Genomic DNA, 18,819 nt, shown 5'->3' on the forward strand with positions numbered 1-18,819 from the left:
TCTCTTTCTGTCTCAAATAAATAAAATCTTTAAAAAAAAAAAAAGAGTTGATTCCCTTTTTCATACATCTGACTGTGGGTTAAATGCTGCACTTCTCTCTAGACAGACATTTACCCTCATGTATACATAAGTGTTTCCTAAGTTTGAACACAAGGTATTCCACACACACAAGAAGATTAATTAAGCCTCTCTCCTCTGGAAACTCATAATCAAAGAAAGATATATTGACCTGCACATGTGAGAAAAGCAGAAGGACACCAGGCTAGCCATCCATGTGAATAGAATTCAGCCTCATGAATGAATTGGGAGTGGTTCAGGGGAGAAGAGCACCGTCTGGGGAGCAGGATATGCCAAGTCCTGAACTGAGACAAATGCAAAATTGCCACTTTCCCTTGTACTGGGAACAGGGCAAACTTGCTTTGAGTAGGTGATCGCACCTGGCCAGGAGAGAAGCACACACCGGATTAATTCACCAACCCCAGAACACAGCCAGCCAACCCTGAACCTCGACCGGAAGGCACTCAGGCTGTCCTATTTGTCAGGGGGAGAGGGAAGTTGTCAGAACAAAGGTGTGTAGCGAACATGGAAGTTTGTGTTGTTGGCGGTTTACAGATGGGAGGCATGGCTGGAGCAGACTAAATACTGCAAGCAGAAAGCAAACCCACGCCTCTCTCCTCAAAGTCTGGTGGTCTGCACTTGGCATAAGCACAACCTCCCCACCGCTCTCCCCAAACGGATCATCGGACTTCTTCACGATGTTAACCTCTGAAGTGGTTCGTTCCTTCATTCTAACAAACACCCGACCAGGGCTATTTCTCACTCTTCAGCCCGTCTCTTCCCTACAGGTAAGAAGAAGCTGGCCAGAACATTAGAGCGACAGGGCTAAAAATATTATAGCAGAGAAGGGCACAAGGGAACTAATGTTTCCTGAATGCCTATAACATGCCACACACACAAATCTAAGAAACCCCACGTTATCTTCACCTCCTCCGGGTAAAATGACTTCACTTTACAGAGGAGAACACGGAGGTTCACAGACATGAAGTAACCTGCTCACGGCTACAGAGATAATAAACCGGAATGGGGACTTGAATCAGGTTGGCCTAATTCCCTGATGCCTCAGCGGCTCAGCCAGAAGTCAAGAGTCAAGGTAGAAAAAAAAACCTAAGCGTGAAATTCAAGGTCTTTCATCCACAGCACTGTGGTTAGGGGCCCAGACTCTGGAGCCCAAGTTTCTCGGTTTACGTGCTTGTTCTCCACTCCTGTTTCCTTATCTGTCAAAGAGTGCTAAGAATAAACCTACCTCTTTGCATTGTTATGTGGACTTCATGAGTTAATTTTTATAAAATGTTCTGAACACCACTTGGTACATGGTAAGCACTATATAATTGCCTGCTACACATATAAATAAAAAATAAAATTTCCTCTGGGGAATGCTCTCATCCTTCCTTAAGAAATCTCTTCCTGAGTGATGGAGGACTTTTATCACTTGATCAAAAGGGTCATGAGCTCACTCTCCTCCAGGAGCAGCAGTCCCGTGGTCAGTGTGACTCACAGTCTACCCCTGGCTCATCCTTCGCTGGCAGAAAGAGGAGCCAGCCACCAGCTTTGCTCCTACAGTGCATCTAAAGCATCAGCTGCCTCTCCAGAATTGTGAAGATTGCAGAGGCCAGCCATGTGGATAGGGGCAGTGGTGCCACTGGGAGGTGGCTGCAGTGTGTGACAAAACCACCCCTCAGATACAGGATATCAAGCCCCTCCATCTCCAGCCTCGTTGCCTAAAGGCCCTATCACCAGCCAAGCAGTCCACAGGTAAAAATGGCATTTAACTATTACCAGCGATTGAGATGAGCTAGACACAGAAGCCCTGGACCCCTAGGATGGTTTAAATCAGGCTTTCTCAGCTTTGACCCTATTGACACTTTGGGTCAGACAATTCGTTGCTGTTGAGGGATGTCCCGTGCACTGAAGGGTGTTGGGCAGCACCCCTGGCCTCCGGCGACTGAATGACAGTAGCAATCCCTCTATGTGACAACCAAAAACGCTTCCAGACATTGCCAATGCCCCTGGGGGGAGAGGGGCACAATGCCCCAATTTGAGAGCCACCGAGTTAGGCATATGCTCCCAGCCCTTTCTTCCTCGCTGCCCCTTTGTGCAGGTGAAGTGTGAGAACAGCTACTGAACTTGCATTCTGTGTGATCTCCATTAGCTAAGGTACTGGAGGCACTGCTACGAATATATGCGAAGTAAAATGAAGGAATCAGCCCTTCTCCCTACAGCAGCTGACAGAGGCCCAGCCCGGGCTGATGGTCTCTCAAGGGCTGGTAACCTTCTGCAACTTCTTGTCTTTCTGTTAAAGGGCAAGAGGACTATGGGACAGAGCCCCCCAACCCATAGTTATCGGCGACAGTCACTGGTGGGGTACACCCTAGGTAGAATACAGAACTGTCACATCAACCTTAAGATGACACAAACAAATGGAAAGATAGTATATTCCCTGCTCATGGATTGGAAGAATATTGTTGAAATGTCTATTCTGCCCAAAGCAATCTACAGATTTAACGCAATCTCTATCAAACACCAACAATATTTTTCACAGGACTAGAACGAATCATCCTAAAATCTGTATGGAACCACAAAAGACTGAATAGCCAAAGCAATCTTGAGAAAGAAGGCCAAACCTGGAGGTATCACAATTCCAGATTTCAGGATATACTATAAAGCTGCAGTAACCAAAACAGTATGGCACAGGCACACAAACAGGCACATAGATCAATGGAACAGAATACAGAACCCAGAAATAAACCCACAGCTGCATGGTCCACTAGTCTATGACAAAGAAGGCAAGAATATGGAATGGGGAAAAGGCTCTTCAACAAATGGTGTAGGGACAACTCGACAGCTACATGGAAAAGGATGAAACTAGACCACTTTCTTACACCATACACAAAAATAAACTCAAAATGAATTAAAGACCTAAATGTGAGGCCTGAAATCATAAAAACTCTAGAAGAGAGCACAGGTATTAATTTCTCTGACATTGGCCATAACAACATTTTTCTAGTTATGTCTCCTGAGGGAAGGAAAACAAAAGCAAAAATGAACTATAGGGACCACCTCAAAATAAAAATGTTTTGCACAGTGAAGGAAACCATCAACAAAACAAAAAGATGACCTACTGAATGGGAGAAGATATTGGCAAATGGTATATCCGATGAGGGGTTGATCTCCCAAACAAAGAACTTTGGTAACATACCCTCAAAACCAAATAATCCAATTAAAAAAATGGGCAGAAGACACGAATAGACATTTCTCCAAAGAAGACATCCAGATGGCCGACAGACACATGAAAAGATGCTCAACCATCCTCATCATCAGCGAAAGGCAAATCAAAAGTACCATGAGACATCATCACCTCACAGTTGTCAGAACGGCTAAAATCAACAACATAAGAACAAACAAGTGTTGGTGAGGATGTGGAGAAAGGGGAACCCTCATGCACTGTTGATGGTTAATACAAATGGTTACAGCCACTCTGGAAAATGGGTTCCTCAAAAAATTAAAAATAGAAATACCAATAATAATCCAGTATACTGCTACTGGGTATTGACCCAAAGAATGGGAAAACACTAATTCAAAAAGATATTCACACCCCTCTATTTATTGTGGCATTATCTACAATAGCCAAATTATGGAAGCAATCTAAGTGCCCATTAACAGACAAATGGAGAAGAAAAATGTGGTGTACACAAAGGAATACTACACAGCCATAAGGAAAGATGAGATCATACCATTTGAGACAACATGGGTAGACCTAGGGAGTATTATGCTAAGTGAAAAAGTAAGACTGGGAAGGACAAATACCTTATTTAAAAAAAAAAAAAAAACCAAACAAAAACAAAAAGCGGAATCAGACCTACACATACAGAGAACAGACACCTGCCACAGAGGAGGGCGTGGGGGATGAGCACCATGCGTGAAGGGGAGTGGGACACAGAGGCTTGCAGGTATGGAATGAGTAAGTCACAGGAGTAAATGGCGCAGCATAAGGAATACAGTCAACAACATTGTAATAGTGATGTAACGAGACAGATGGTAATTACACTAGTGAGGAACACAGCATAATGTCAAATCACTAAGTCACACACCTGAAACTAATGTAACATTGTGTGTCAACTACACTAAAAAAAAAAATGTCAAAAAACAAGAAGGCAGTCTTCCTTGATTCCTAAAATACAGTCACTGATAAGGGTGACCTACTATCTCTTGCTGACCTCACCTACTGGAGGGTGACCTCTGTGACTATGTGACATGGTGCAACTCTGGGAAGTCACGATGATGAGAAGGATGCTGATGTTCACTATCCCAACTATGCTCCGAACCCCCACCACCACTGCCACCGACTGAGCTCCATGTGTCAGCTGCTGTCCTCAGCACCTCTCACAGGTTACTTCATGGGGTCCTGCCAAGACAGTATGAGGAACATATTACTGTTCCCATCTCCATTTTATAGATGAGAAACCACAGCACAGAGAGGTGAAGTAATCTGCCCTGGGTGACTGCAGATCAAGGGTTCCATCTCAGACAGGCTGGTTCCAGACCCAATGGCTCTTACCTACCGCGCCATACTGCCTCTGAAGAACCTCTATGGACCTGCCAGCCAGCAGGCATCTCCGACCTGCTGCTTCTGAGCATGCTTATCGGGGATTAACCTCTGCGCTTCTGCCACGTGCTTTTGTTAAATCATATCCCAACCATCCTCAAGACTCACTGATGTCACTGTTCTTTGGGCAACTCCCACACTAAAAATAACGAAGAGTCCGCATTTCCCTATTTTCTGCCTCAAAATGAAAATGGAATATAAAGCAATCAAAAACCCTGGACTCTCTAGGCACTTCACCTGGATAGACATATTTTCTCTTCCAGTATGAAAGAAAAGAAGTTCATCTTCAACAAGCAGCTGTTTGAGTCACTATTTCAAGACAGTTTGACACAAGATAAAAAATAATGTCAATACAGTACACAAGGGCAAAGATGATGTCGAGCCCATCTGTGTGTCTTTACCAACTGGCACACTACAGTACTCAGTTACGTGCGTGTTACGTCAGCAAACAGATGAATAATGAACCAACAAATAAATGGACTATAGTCTTCCTGCCAATAAGGCTAAGGAAATCATACCTTTCTAGGTGATGAAATTCTCTCTCACCTTTGCATTTTACAGTTAAACCAGCAAAAACTGTTTTATTGCAATTTTAAATACCAGAACATTTTTGTGTTTAGTCTTAATGATAATCCATTTATCCAATAAGTCTGCACACCCAAGGATAATTTCTATAGAGCTTAATAAAGAAATTAGGGCAAAAATATTCCTTCAAATTCTAGCATAACATTTTTAAATTTATCACTGTGTTTTACAGTTATTATAGCAGTAAAATGTGTCCTCAGCAAGATTACAATTTTCAATTACTAACAGGCTTTTAAAATTTTGTTTGTGCTTCAAAGTCTTAGCCATAAAAATTTAATCCCAGCATCACTACCGCAATTCTGTATTCCTAAAACTTACTGTACACGACGAAGATGAGAGCAAAGCAATTGAAAACATTTAAAATGTCCTTCAGGGGGAAGTTAGCTTTGCTTTCTATCATACTAGAAGTGCTATGATCAAGGGCGAGATCGAAAAAATCTCAGAACAGGTGCCCTGACAGCCTCTGTGAGTTTTCATTTCCAGAAAGCATGCCTCCAGGGGGTGAGCAGGGGCTGGAAGATGCTGCCACATTCTTCAGCAGGACAGCCAAGGCGATTTCACTGCCAGCTAGATGTGCCTCCAGAGCTGGAGCCCAGAGAGACAGGATTTCAGGACAAAGGGGGATCCTGCTGGTAGAAAAAGTCTATCAGCTTATAGGTCTATCGGTTAAAGCTGTGACACAGGGCAGCAAACCCCGATTGCCCACATTATCCAGGCAATCAGTATTTGAGGAATGATCCAGAAAGGCGGCACTTGGGGCCTATGCTAGCCCACCCTGTTCCCCTGGGACATGCTTTCAAAGCAGTGGTTATCCAGCCTGCCGTCCTCCAGGCCAACCTTCACCAGGCTTTGTCCTCAAAGCACTCCATCAGAATCTGTAGAGCCCACGAGTCAAGGACTCGGGGCACAGCCACCTTGGGCTACATTGAAGGTGTGGCCAGCATGATTCGCTGGCACAGAACCAACCGTGCAATGAGCAAGGACGTGTATCTGAACAGCAAAAAAAAAAAATTATTTGCATCTGGGCTTGCTCCTAATCCAAGTCCCTCTTCACTGCGGCTGCCCCCAGAGGCAGAGCGCCAACAAGCAGCAGCTTCACGTGCTGCTTGGGAGAAACCAGCAAAGACAGGGCGCTAATGAGAAAGGAAGGTGTTAATGAAAAAAGAATTAGCCCCAACCTCTCCTTTCCACTGACTGCCAGAATGTCAAGTTTCATCCGTTATATATTTTTAATTTCACAGTGACCTCTCCACAGAAAGACAATATAGTTAGAGTAATAAGCAAAAGGCAGTCCATTTGTTATGTACAAGGACACTGTAGTGCTATTTATTATAGATAAGAACTGGACACTACCCAAATGCCCAACAAAAGATTAAATTACATATGTCCATCCATTCATAAGACAGAATAAATCACTAGATTGGAACTCAGGGAGGGCAGAGCAGGTGTCTTGTCATCTCTGTTTATCACCACCGGGCGTTGTCGGGAGCTCACTGATTATTTATTGAATGGATGGTTTGAAAAAAAAAAAAGCGTATGGACATTAAAAATATCTAATGGCATGAGGAAATACAACAAAGAAGAGTTTAAAAAGCTGTATATGAAATATTCCAATTTTTTTAAATGACACGTGCACGTATCTGCATTTTAAAAAAGGACTGGAGGGAAATCAAAATTTATCTGGGTTTGGGGATAGGGAGTATCTTACTTTTTATTCTTTCTAAGAGTACAAAAATGGGCGTGGCATCATCCTTGCCCTTGTGTGTTGTACTGACAGCACCTTCTGTCTTGTGCTAAGTAGTTTGGAAATGGTGACTCACACAGCTGCTTCCGTTGAAAATGAACTTCTTTTCTGTCACGTGAGGAGAGAAAGCAAGCCTGCCCAGGGTCAAGGACTGAGAGAGGCCAAGGTTTTTCACTGCCTTACAGTCTACATGCTCTCCATTTTCTATATTCACAGTACTCTGACAATCAGGGAGGCTTAAATGCTATTTGAATGTACATCCAGTGCAGTGAATTCCACCCTCCCCAAGATACTGGCCCCAAGTACCTGATGGCAGGTAAGGAGACAACCCCCGGCCCAGACACAGCTCAGTGACTGACCCTCACTGCCTTCCCGCATTTGAATTCTTAAAACCACCTAAAGTCGCAGACGTGCTCTCGCGCTGCAGCTGTCACAGGCAGCCACACCATGTCACAAAGGGCACTAAACCACCACCTCAAAGAGACAGGGCAGCTCAGATGCTCAGTATCACTGACTATTGTTCTCTCCTGGGTTAGGCTGCAAGGGCAGACTTCAGCTTTGACTCCAGTGTGTTCCAGAAGCAAATGTTATTCCTGAGGTGCTATAGGGGGTGTCTCTAGCATTTTCGAGGCAGCAGAATGTGAGAAAAAAATCGCATCTTGGCCTGTTGATGATACCAAGTGCATTATGGAATCTGTAAATATCCAGCACGGAGCTCTTGGGCTGTTCTCTCATTTTCCTGACACCCAGCCAGCTGCACGGAATAGGAGTCCAGCATTGTAGTCCTTCTTGCAGAATAGAAATGGATTCGGGCTCTGAGTGGTCGAGCCCACCGTCACACGGGGTCCCGACCTGACTCCCACACCCACACCCCCCCACCCCGTCAGGAAGGACAGCCACCGCACACTCCTCCTTCCTGCTTACCACCTGTACCAGAAACAGTACCCGCTAGCACTGCCCTCCTTCCAAGACCACGTGAGCTCACCCAGTCCAGCTCAGCTCCCAGCCCACAAAGGAAAGCCTTCTCTTTGGAACCGGGCAATGACAATCACCTCTCCTGTTTCTTAAATGCCAAAGTCACTCTGCAGAGCCAACACACTTTTAGAAAGGGACCCAGCGAAGAGCCGGACAGCATCTCTCTGGGGACCAGGGCAGCAGTTCTCAACCCTGGCCAGCGCAGGGCCCAGCACAGGTGCCGTCAAGGCAGGCCTGGTGATTCTGGTGGACAAGCCTTGCCTGTCCTTGTCCCGGAGGGTAGTGGCTAGCCTGCCTCCCTCCCTCTGGAGGAGAGCTTACTTCCTCTCATGTCTTATCCCCTGTAAATGTGGAACACAGCTACATAAGCAGGTTCCTGAAGCCCAATGTTCAAACGTCCACTTCTGGCGAAAAATTTTGGTGGAGTAAAAGATGCAGGTACACGTCGGCCACGGTTAGTGATAACGCCCAACAATGACCGCATTTCCCTCATCTAGGTGCCTAAATAAACCGTGTAACATGTAAGCCTTACAACAAGCCTGTGAGGTGAAGGATACTATTATATCCTGCATTTTACAAAAGAGGAGGCGGGCTTTTAAAACGTCACTCACCTGCCCAAGGTCACACGCCTAGTAAGGAACCCTGCAGCCACACAGAAACGTTCTCTAACGACCATCCAGAATAAACACTGGTTCCTGGGTCAGAATCAGGAGCACAACAGCCATCCGGAGCCACCTGGACCTGTAGTCCATGGGGAATCTCTTCTCCTTTCCAGTCGCACTAGAAACTTTACTTTCCAATTAGCCCCAGCTGTAACTGTCCCACACAGGCAGAGTCAGGGCAAAGGGGCTGCTGCTGATCACTCCTGCCTCCTACTAAGTGCCAGGCACGTGCTGAGCCCTGGGGTACAGCGGAGAACAAGAGAGGCAAAAATCCCTGCTCTTTGGTGGCTCACATGCTCCGCGGGGGAGAGAGACGATCAACAGAGCCAATAAATATGCAACGACAGATGGTTTAGGTGTTACGAAAATAAGTGGTTTAAGTGTTGTAAGACTGAGGGGCGCCTGGGTGGCTCAGTTGTTAAGCGTCTGCCTTCGGCTCAGGTCATGATCCCAGGGTCCTGGGATCGAATCCCGCGTCGGGCTCCCTGCTCCGCGGGAAGCCTGCTTCTCCCTCTCCCACTCCCCCTGCTTGTGTTCCCTCTCTGTGTCTCTCTCTGTCAAATAGATAAGTAAAGTCTTAAAAAAAGAAGTGTTGTAAGACTGAGAATGAAATCCTGAAAGAGAACGGAAGGAGAGGCGGCGAGAGCTATGGGGAGAGGAGGCATGCGGGTGGGAGGAAGAGCAGAGGTGGAGACTTGGGGACAGGCGGATGCTCAGCTACCCCCCGCCGCTGGTCCCAGAAGACAGCTGCGGTACCCAGACAGACCCAGGAAGGGTCAACGGCTCCTGAGGGCGGCCACGGTGGCGTGAGGTCTGCCCAGGCCACTCTGACAGACTGAGGTGAGCAACCCCGCTTGATACTCTGAGCCCAGGAGTCACACCCCCTCATGCACGTTCTCTCCTCAAGCCAGGACTTGAAGCAACAACAAGGCAGGAAAGGACAGGTCTCGTGGACGAGAGGAGCAGAAGAGGCGGCTCCAATCCCTGCCCAGAGACACACTGTCTGACCGTTCTCCTGTCTACGGCACCCCCGAGGCCCTCTTCAGACGTGCAGCCGCACTGGGCGTGCTTGGGAGCTCGGCCTGGCTCTGCCGGGGGTGCCAGGCGGGGGGGACTGCCACCACACATCCCTGGAAGAGCCCCAAGCCCGGAGAGGCCTGTTTTAGGTTGCCAACTTTCTAAAGCAGTAAGGCCTTTCTTTAATCACACCAGCCACCTCCCCCTAGAGGAACCACGGCCTCCTCAGACACACCAAACAGCCCAGCGCTTTTATTCCTACCAGGGTTGCTCCAAAGCAGTGTGTTTCCCATAAGGGTAGAGAGCTGCTGCTTTGGCAGTGGTGGTTCCCCACATCACCCCAGCCCTCCAAGAAAACAGTCCCTTGATCATATTTGTAGGAACAGAGGCAAAAAAAAAAAAAAAAAAGCAAACAAATAAAATTTTTAAAAAACCATTCATAGGCTTTTTTTTTTTTTTAATCTCCAGTGAAATCCAACCTAAGTATTTTTTGTCTTCTTTTTCATAGCAGGGGTGGAACAAAACACTCGTAAAAGCTCCTCTGACTCTCCAGACGTTACCTAGGTCTGCAACACAGACCAGGAGCTACCTCAGGCCGCCATACCAGCATCACGGTGGGGGTGTCCCTTTGGCCTATGCGCAGAACCCTAAATGATGTTAACGTCTTAGGGATGGGCATCCCCAGGCCAACAAGGGCCACGTGAAGCCCAATGCATTGGCCCTTGACCAGCAACCAAAACCCTACCTTCTTCTCTAGGGCCTAGAGGACACAAGCCCCACCTCCTTAAGGAAACAGGAGGAACTTCTTCCTCTTTACCTCTCTTCCGAGCCTAGGAGTTAAGTGGGGGGATGGGGGAGGGATAATAGGGACCAAGGCCCCCGGCAGGGGCAGGCAAAGCTCACTCACAAGAACATCAACCCCCCTGCACCTCTCTGCCCCTGCCATCACACTGAGATCCAGAGCCCAAAGGGCCACTGCATGCACTGCCCACCATCCACACTGCTCCTTGTTCACGCTGTTCACTTGCAGCAACCTCTGTTCTGCCCCTAGAGTGCACATGCAGGCCTGGGGCACACACCCTGCCTTCTGCCTGGCCTGCTTGGCTTCCTCCCACCCCACCCACAGCTCCTTGGCATCAGAAGGGCTACGAGACACCTCCTAAGAGAGGCTTTCTTTGACCTTCTCATTCCAAGTAGCGCCTCATGTACTTTTTTAAAAAAATCACATATCCCTACCTCACTTTTCTTTCTGGAATTACTGTCTGATGTCGTCTCGTTTAGTATTTCTTCCCTCCAAAATGAACATGGCCTCCATGAGAGCAGGGACCCCCGTCCGCCTTTTTCTGGCCGTATGCACAAAGCCTAGACCGCGCTGCCATATACCCGCAAAGCGCACAGACTTGTGCAGAGCGCCAGGCTTGAGGGGTAACAGCCAGTCAAGGGGACAACTGAGGCTCACGAAGTCCAGGGAAGCAGGACGAACACAGGAGGTGAGGCAGAGTAGGAGGTCAAGAGGGAAACCTGGCAGAAGGGAAACAGGATACAGGCAGGGAAGCGGTGGCCGAAAAGCTGAAGGCCTACAGCTGCTTCAGCCTGAGCCGCGTCCCAGCATCCGAAACAGCGAAGAGCAGCGAACAGGCAAGAAAGGTTGCAGTTCATAAGGTGTGGCTGGGCCATGAAGGGAGGCCATCTCTCACTGCCCAGAGAGCACAAGCAGATGGGGCCGGTGTCAGAGATAAGAGGCAATCAGAATTTGGGTCAGGCCATCAGAGACAGAGATGAATTCACCTCAGAAACAAGAACGGCATTGACGAGGGTTGAGTGACAGCACTCATGACACAATTCCTGTGCAGTCACTGACGGGCAGGGCCCTGTGGCACGGCCCAGGGAGAAGTGGTGGAGGCCGCGCTGCAGAAGGCCCCGGCTCTACATGCCCCTCTCCCCCTCTCCGGCGCAGCAGAGGGGTGCGCAGAAATGCCCTCCATACTCCACAAATGAATGCTCCGACTGTTCCACACAGGCCGCCTGGGACATCATCCAGGCACTACTTCTGAATTACCAAATCCCAAAAGAAGTTCAGGAATCTCTTTTCAAATCAGCAGAAATAGGATGGGGGGTGGAGATTACTGTGTGCAACCTCTACGACGGTTTTTGTTTTGTTTTGTTTTTTAAAGATTTTATTTATTTGACAGAGAAAGACACTGTGAGAGCGGGAACACAAGCAGGGGGAGTGGGAGAGGGAGAAGCAGGCTTCCCGTGGAGCAGGGAGCCCAATGCGGGGCTCGATCCCAGGACCCTGGGATCATGACCTGAGCCGAAGGCAGACGCTTAACGACTGAGACGATTAACCACTGACTCCAACCAGCAACACCTGACACGCAGCACCTCACTCACACCTTGTAATCATATGGTGAGAGAGGAGCTCATACCCACTCCACAAGTAGTGTGCCGTCCCGAGGGCCTGGGCCACTCTGGCTGCATCCAAAGCCCATGCTCTTAACCGCTAGCCTCCTGACCTGCCACTCAGAAGAAGCATTTCCAGGGATGCCTGGGTGGCTCAGTTGGTTAAGCACCCACCTTTGGCTCAGGTCATGATCCCAGCATCCTGGGATCGAGTCCTGCATCGGGCTCCTTGCTCAGCGGGGAGTCTGCTTCTCCCTCTCCCTCTGCCTGCCACTCCCCCTGCTTGTGCTCTCTCTGTCAAATAAATAAATATTTAAAAAAAAAAAAGCATTTCCAGAGGACAGAGAAACACAACATTTGGATGTATACCTTATATGAAGATGTCTTAAGGTGGATTCAAATGTAGAGGTGAAAGAGTCTTAGGACACCAAGCAAAATCCCATTGAAAGAGTGCCCTATGGATAGAGCAGGGATTGATGAAGGACCAGACAGTAAACATTTGGGGCTAAGTCCCTGCGGCAACTACTCAGTTCTCGCCATTATAGTGCAAAAATAGCCACAGACAACAAACAAAGGGGTGAGGAGGGTTCCAAACACTTTACCTCTAAAAAAAGGAGGCTCAGCCAAGGCGAGCTTGCTGCCCAGGCCTTAGACCATGGGAGTCCTGCGGAATTGTTGAGTCAAGGAGAGACACGACCTGACTGATGAGTATTTTAGACTGAATTATGGGGACTACCAAAAGATGGAATCAGCGTGCTTTAGATGTCCTCTACAATCCTGGTTTTACCATGCTTCTGTTATTCCAGTTGTTATGAACAAATGGGAGTGGTTCTGTTTCAATCAATGTTTATTTATGCAACCTGACAGAGGTTCAAATTTGACCCACAGGTCACAGTTTGCTGAACTCTTCTGCTCTAGGATCTCATGTCAGGGATTCTAAAAAATCAGTAATAATCTGAAGTCAGCTACTAGGATTCTTCAAATACCTGCCCCAGCTACTGAAGACACACTTATAGCATCCTAAGAGGCTCTGATTATGCCAAATGGGGATGGGAGAAAGAAGGTGTTTTCTCTCTCTCTCTCTTTTTTGGTCTAATAATGGGATTGACTCAGAGCAGACACAGATCCCAGCCATCCGGGATCAGCTCTTCGCTCTCTCAGGGCAGGCATCTAGGCAGGCTCTGTACATGGGCTGGCTGTGACAGAAAAAAAGAGATTGCAAACCACTGGCTCAAGCACCTTCATCCCTGCTGTGCCAGCCCAGCTAAACCACTGAATATCCTGTGGTCTTTGCATCTCCTGACATCAACCACCAGAGCTACCTGGCTGTTGACATGCCCACCCCTGGTATTGATCGACTCCAGGGGAAGCACACACCGTCAGAAAGGCTCTCCAGCTTCCCATGACTGGCCCTGGACCACATCATCTTGCTCAATTCCAGTCGCTGGTGCCAAAAACTGAGAAATGGAGGCCAGGCTGACAAATTTTTAATAACAAAAACTAGCAATCTGCTTGGGAACATCCCTAACAAGACGCTCTTTGTGTTTTCGGTTTCACTCTTAGTGTGGCAGTCCTCCAAGGTGGAGGGGAGGCAATTTTGCACCCCACCCCCCATGTCTGGACACATTTTTGATGGTCACAACTAGGGGGGTGCTACTGGCATCTAGGGGTACAGGCGCCAGAGATGTTGCTCAGCATCCTACAGTGCATGAACAGTCCCCACAACAAAGATTTATCTAGCCCCAAATGCCAAGAGTGCCGACGTGACAAACCCTGTTTTAGTGGGATTTCGCCACATGATGGTCCCAGTGCGTCGAGCACATATGCACAGTCCAATTAAATTCCACAGACTCAGCCCCAAAGAGCACTTTGATTGACATGCTGAGTCGATGAGATGCAAGAGAAACGCAGCAGCGTGTGTTACATCTGCCGATGGGACCTGTTGGGTTGTTTCTTTGCTGTTTTTGAGAAAAAGAAGAATGACTTTGCTAAGGTTCACCTGTGAAAGGAGGAAGCTGGAACCCAGTTCTGTAGTTCCTCTGAGCTCCAAACTCCTATGTGGCGGCCAAAATTCTAACAGACTACTCTGGCGTTCTGCTAACTTTCTACAGCATATAGTGTCTGCAGGGTTGAAAGTTAATACCGCATCACTGCTCCCGAGAACGTCGAGGAAGCCTAGCCTAGGAGATGTTCGGCAGAAAAAAGGAAATACGAACACTCAAAACAACTAGGAAAACTTAAAGTCTACAAGTTTACCATGTGTGGGGTTTCTTCTTTCCCCTGGAAAAGGTTTGACAGACTGAGATCAACAGAAGGAGGAAATTACTAACAGACTACTCCTCTCTCTCCCAAAATATTTAACATGGAACGTACAGAACCAGAAACTTAAAAATGGCATCTATTTTACTGGTTATATTTACTTGTTGCACATGAATGACATTAATGGTGACAGTTTCATTTATTCTTTCTGATGGTTTATCTATGGTATTTGAGAAATATTACAGAAGACTGAAGTCAATGAGTAATTTTCAAACGCACCCTCCGAAAAACCACTTGGTTTTCAGTGTGGGTCCTCAAATTGGAGTCTCATTTTCTTAATCCATCAGATCGAAGAAAGGGGGGGACATTTATTTAGACATGTTGAAAGCCAATGCCTATAGACACCGCCAAACTGAATAGATTAAAAGCAGACAAGTGTGATCATTCCAACAGGAGGCTCTGAAAAAGAATTTCCACATCGTGTGTTAAAAGCAACCATTTTCAGGGCGCCTGGGTGGCTCAGTCGGTTAAATGTCCGACTCTTGGTTTCAGCTCAGGTCACGATCTCAGGGTATTGAGATCGAGCCCCGTGTTGGGCTCCTCTCTGGGCCCGGGGCCTGCTTAAGACTCTGTTCATCCCCTTGGTTCCCCTCCCCACCCCACCTCTCTTAAAAAAATAAAAATAAAAAAAAAAGCAACCATTTTCTCCTTACCAAAAGTTTATATATGAAATTTAAAAGTAACCAAATTTCCTGGATCCTTTCAAAAACAAACAAAAATCACGTAAAACTAAGTATGATTTCTTGCCTTTCAACTCAAGCTTCCAACTGCTGCTGATCATTTTCTGGAAAACACCATATGAACTCCATATACTTCAGAGTCCATGACTGACAGGTCACAAGGTGGAACACCACCATTTTCCACCTCAACCAACCCCTTTTTTGCATCTCTTTTATAGTACACCTCCGGGTCCCAAACCCTGAGGCCACTAAGGTCTCCACTCAGTGACTAGACTTGCCAGTGAGCAACAGGACGGGCCATCTTCTAGGGATTAAGTCCTTGGTCAGTACAGGAGAGCTGGGAGGTGGGTTCCCCACAACACAGTAGGATCCAAATTTCATCTACAATTTCTGTTTTGTATTTGTGAATCCATGCTTTTTAAAGTATTTTGCATATACACGTATATTTTTGTGTGCCTATATAAGATAGCAGAAAGTATACACTGAGGTGTTAATTATGGTTATTTCCTAGAGTAGTAGATTTATATGTGATTTTCTTTATTCTTGGGGGTTTTATTTTCTGCACGTCTATAGCTTCCAACTTTTTCTATATTAAGCATAACCTTGGCCAAAAGAAAAATAAGTAATATTCTGTATGTATTTTTTTTTTCCCCACTCAACCTCATTTCTAAGACAGTTTTAGGTACCTGACAAAAAAAAACCCAAAACACAAAAAAACATGTACAGTAAGACTTCTTTCAAAGTCAGGGCAATTAGAGACAAGGGCAAGAAACAAGAGCAGTCAACTCTCAAGAAGCCAAAGAGGAAAGCTATTAGCCAGCACGTAATCGCTAGTGTCCTACGTCCTGGCTGGAGGGAGACACACACTTGGCTTGGAGTTTCTCCCCACCCGCCTTACCTCACCCTGCCCCCCCCCCCCCAGTCCTCATTCCTCCTCACATTCCTCCCCACCCTCCTTACCTCACCCCACCCCACCTTAATTAAGTTTTGTTTAGGGAAAGATAATGACAATATTTTTCTACATTCCCTGATCATACTCCCAGATGAGATCATGCAATCCAGAAATGTGGTGAGGGAAGAAGAGCTAGCTGCAAATCCAACCAAGAGCTCTAATAACTGTTCTGCGCCGCCCCCCCCCACCTGCTCCTGGGGCTGGGTGTTAGTCCCTGGGCACAAGAACTCAGAGGCTCCCCAAGGGCATGGCTTTAACTTTCTAGAAGTGTCCCTCTGCGTGCAACTCACTGCCGCAAAGGCAGTGGCAAAAGATGCACTCAATCCATGACAAAACCAAGGCGGCGAGGCTCTGGGGTCCGTTCAAGGCAAAGCCACACTCCACAAAGAAGCCGCAGGAGCCCCAGTAGCCAGGCGCTTACCGTACGCTGTCATGACGCCGGCGTACGGCCCATCCACCACATTCCGATTTTCCTCCGCCAGCGCCTTGATGTACCTCTTGCTGAGGTCCAGGATCTGCTCGCGCAGCATGGAGCTGCTCTCGGGCTGAGTTCGCTGCTGGATGGTAAAATGCAGGAGCATCATACCCCAGATGAAGCCAAAAGTCACAAGAAAAAAGCCCAGCTTCTGAGAGGAGAGCTTCCACGGAGTAAAGAGAGCCATTGCTCTCCAGCAACTTCACCTGCCCTTGGCTCCTAAAACGTAGAAGGAGGACACAAGTTCATGGTGCAGGCTGGATTTGTGGGCTCGTCGGTCTCACTCTGGCTCCTGCGTCAGCCGATTTCCTTTCCTCGTTTCCATCCTGCTGTGAAGAAGGGGGCAAGTTAGCAGAGTGGTCGTGGCAAAACACAGGGAAACCAACCAGGAGCCATGTTTTCACTCAAATAGCTCCAAAATGCGAACTTCCTTTTTTCTTAATTTGCTGGTTCAATATCTTATGTTATGATTCCAGATCTGTAAGCTGAGAGGGGAAATCTGGCTAGGCGACAAAAAAGCTGCACAAATACAGAGGAGGAAATGTGTGTCTGCCTATGTTAACAGGTGTAGCAGGGCTGTTCCAGTCTGGACCAAGTTCAAAACAGGAAGCTTGCTTTGCAAGGCGGGGAGGAGATGGAAGGCTATTTCACTGAATGTCAGCAAAAACCCAAGTGGAGGGCGGAGTCATAGCACCACCAGGTACTTCGGTGCACCTGTAACTTGAGCTTACAAAGTCATTAGTATGTGCTCTGGGGCAAGAATTAGCACATGCAGCTGGGGAGGTGAGCAAGAGAGTAGGCGTCTCCTGAGGGGTCATTAGACCAGGAAAGGGGAGCAAGCCCCCATACTATGTAAGCATGGGCAGCTTGCATTAGCAGTATCCAGAGAGAGAGATGAGCCAAAGCTCTCAGGGCCACCAGGCGGCCTCTACCCAGGCACCAGTGCATACCAGAGGCTATGCCAGGGATACCCAGCGGTCTTCCTGTTCGAGCTGCCATGAGTGAAAGAGGTACCTCACCACTCATTTGCACATTTAGCACAGGAAACGTGGGGCACATGATAGCCTCCTTTCCTGTAGTTCTCACTTTCACTCACACTGTGGGCAAAATGGGAGGTTAGAAGGCACAAAGGCACAGTTTCAATACTCATCAGCCAGATCCTACTGGGTGCCCTATTTGGGCCAAGGTCTTAAAGCAAGTCTTCCCAATCATAAGGCTGAAGCAGAGGTTGTAAATGGGTTACAAGTAGGCCAAACTCTCTACCCCCGAACCAGAGTCCTGGGTCCAACAACCAGCCAGGTCACAAATGGCACCATTTTCTAAGTGTGCCAGGGGAAAAGCTGAGCAATGGTCTCCAAGCAGGACTATTCAGAGGGTGCATATGTTTTCATTCTAAGTATTCTTCCTTGTAAGCAGCCTAAGAAGGAACGATGGTGAGATCTTAGAGCAATTATCTTTCAGAATCTGTAACGCGGCAGATCTGCATTGGTCTTCCTCTCTGTTTTCCTCACCTGTGAACGGCCATCAGTGGTTGGTAGTAGTGCTACGAATAGTAAATGCTAAATAAATTCTAGGTATGTCCCAGGCATCGCGCTAAATGCATTTTGTGCCTTAGCTCACTGAATTCTTAGAGTCCTCGATGGTAAGAACTATTACTATCATTCTGTTTTATAGATGGGAAACAAAGGCCCAGAGAGATTAACTTACCCAAAGTCAGCCAGCTATGGGGCAGAGGGGTAATTTCGGGACAGCCAAGGACTCTGTACACCATGCCCTGCCTTCCCTATGCCACCCATCTTTCCCCACCAGCCTTCTTATCGATGGCCAACATGTGTGTATTCAAGCTTCAAGGGTTGTAAAAAGCAACAAAGAAAATGTGACAGAAATCCTATGTAGCTCAAAAGCCTAAAACATTTATTATTGGCCTTTAACAGAAAAAGATCACTGACACCTCACCTGAATTCTAGGCCAGTGGCTCTTCAAAGCACAGTCCCGAACTCCACAGCAGAAGCATCAGGGAGAAATGCGGTCTCAGGCCCCAACCCAGACCTACTTAAATCAGCAACTCTGGGGGGTCGGGGGCAGGCAGCCACCTGTGCTCCAACCAGCCTTCCAGGTGATTCTGATGCCTGCCCCAGTCTGAGCACCGCTGAGCCAGGCCCACAGATGTTGTCACCACGGCAATACCATCATGCCGTCTATACAGCCTGGTTCCAAGTCCCTCCTGCAATACCATGTCACTGCAATTCCTCCGGCCGGCCGCACCCTCCGCACCTGCTGGTCGGCTGTCACCATAACCTTGCACATCCTTCTTCATGGTCTCCCTGTGCTCACTCACGCTGCT

General features: G+C 47.6%; 1 protein-coding gene across 4 annotated transcripts in view; it reads right to left on the reverse strand.

Moving 5' to 3' along the window:
- Positions 1–18,819, reverse strand: part of MGAT5 (alpha-1,6-mannosylglycoprotein 6-beta-N-acetylglucosaminyltransferase) — a 325,833-nt gene that overhangs the window by 191,701 nt on the left and 115,313 nt on the right. For 2 of the 4 annotated variants that reach the window (XM_028101249.2, XM_088021737.1), the window contains one exon: positions 16,422–16,801. In XM_028101249.2, the coding sequence (XP_027957050.1) occupies positions 16,422–16,662 (241 nt within the window). In that variant the 5' untranslated portion in view covers positions 16,663–16,801. Of the gene's footprint in view, positions 1–16,421; positions 16,805–18,819 lie in introns of all 4 variants that reach the window. The other 2 variants (XM_028101248.2, XM_088021736.1) reach the window with 1 other exon arrangement.

The sequence above is a fragment of the Eumetopias jubatus genome, unplaced genomic scaffold (genome assembly GCF_037043125.1).
Source record: "Eumetopias jubatus isolate StellerSeaLion01/CBP00866 unplaced genomic scaffold, mEumJub1_p1.0 scaffold_3, whole genome shotgun sequence".
In the NCBI taxonomy this organism is placed as follows: domain Eukaryota; kingdom Metazoa; phylum Chordata; class Mammalia; order Carnivora; family Otariidae; genus Eumetopias; species Eumetopias jubatus.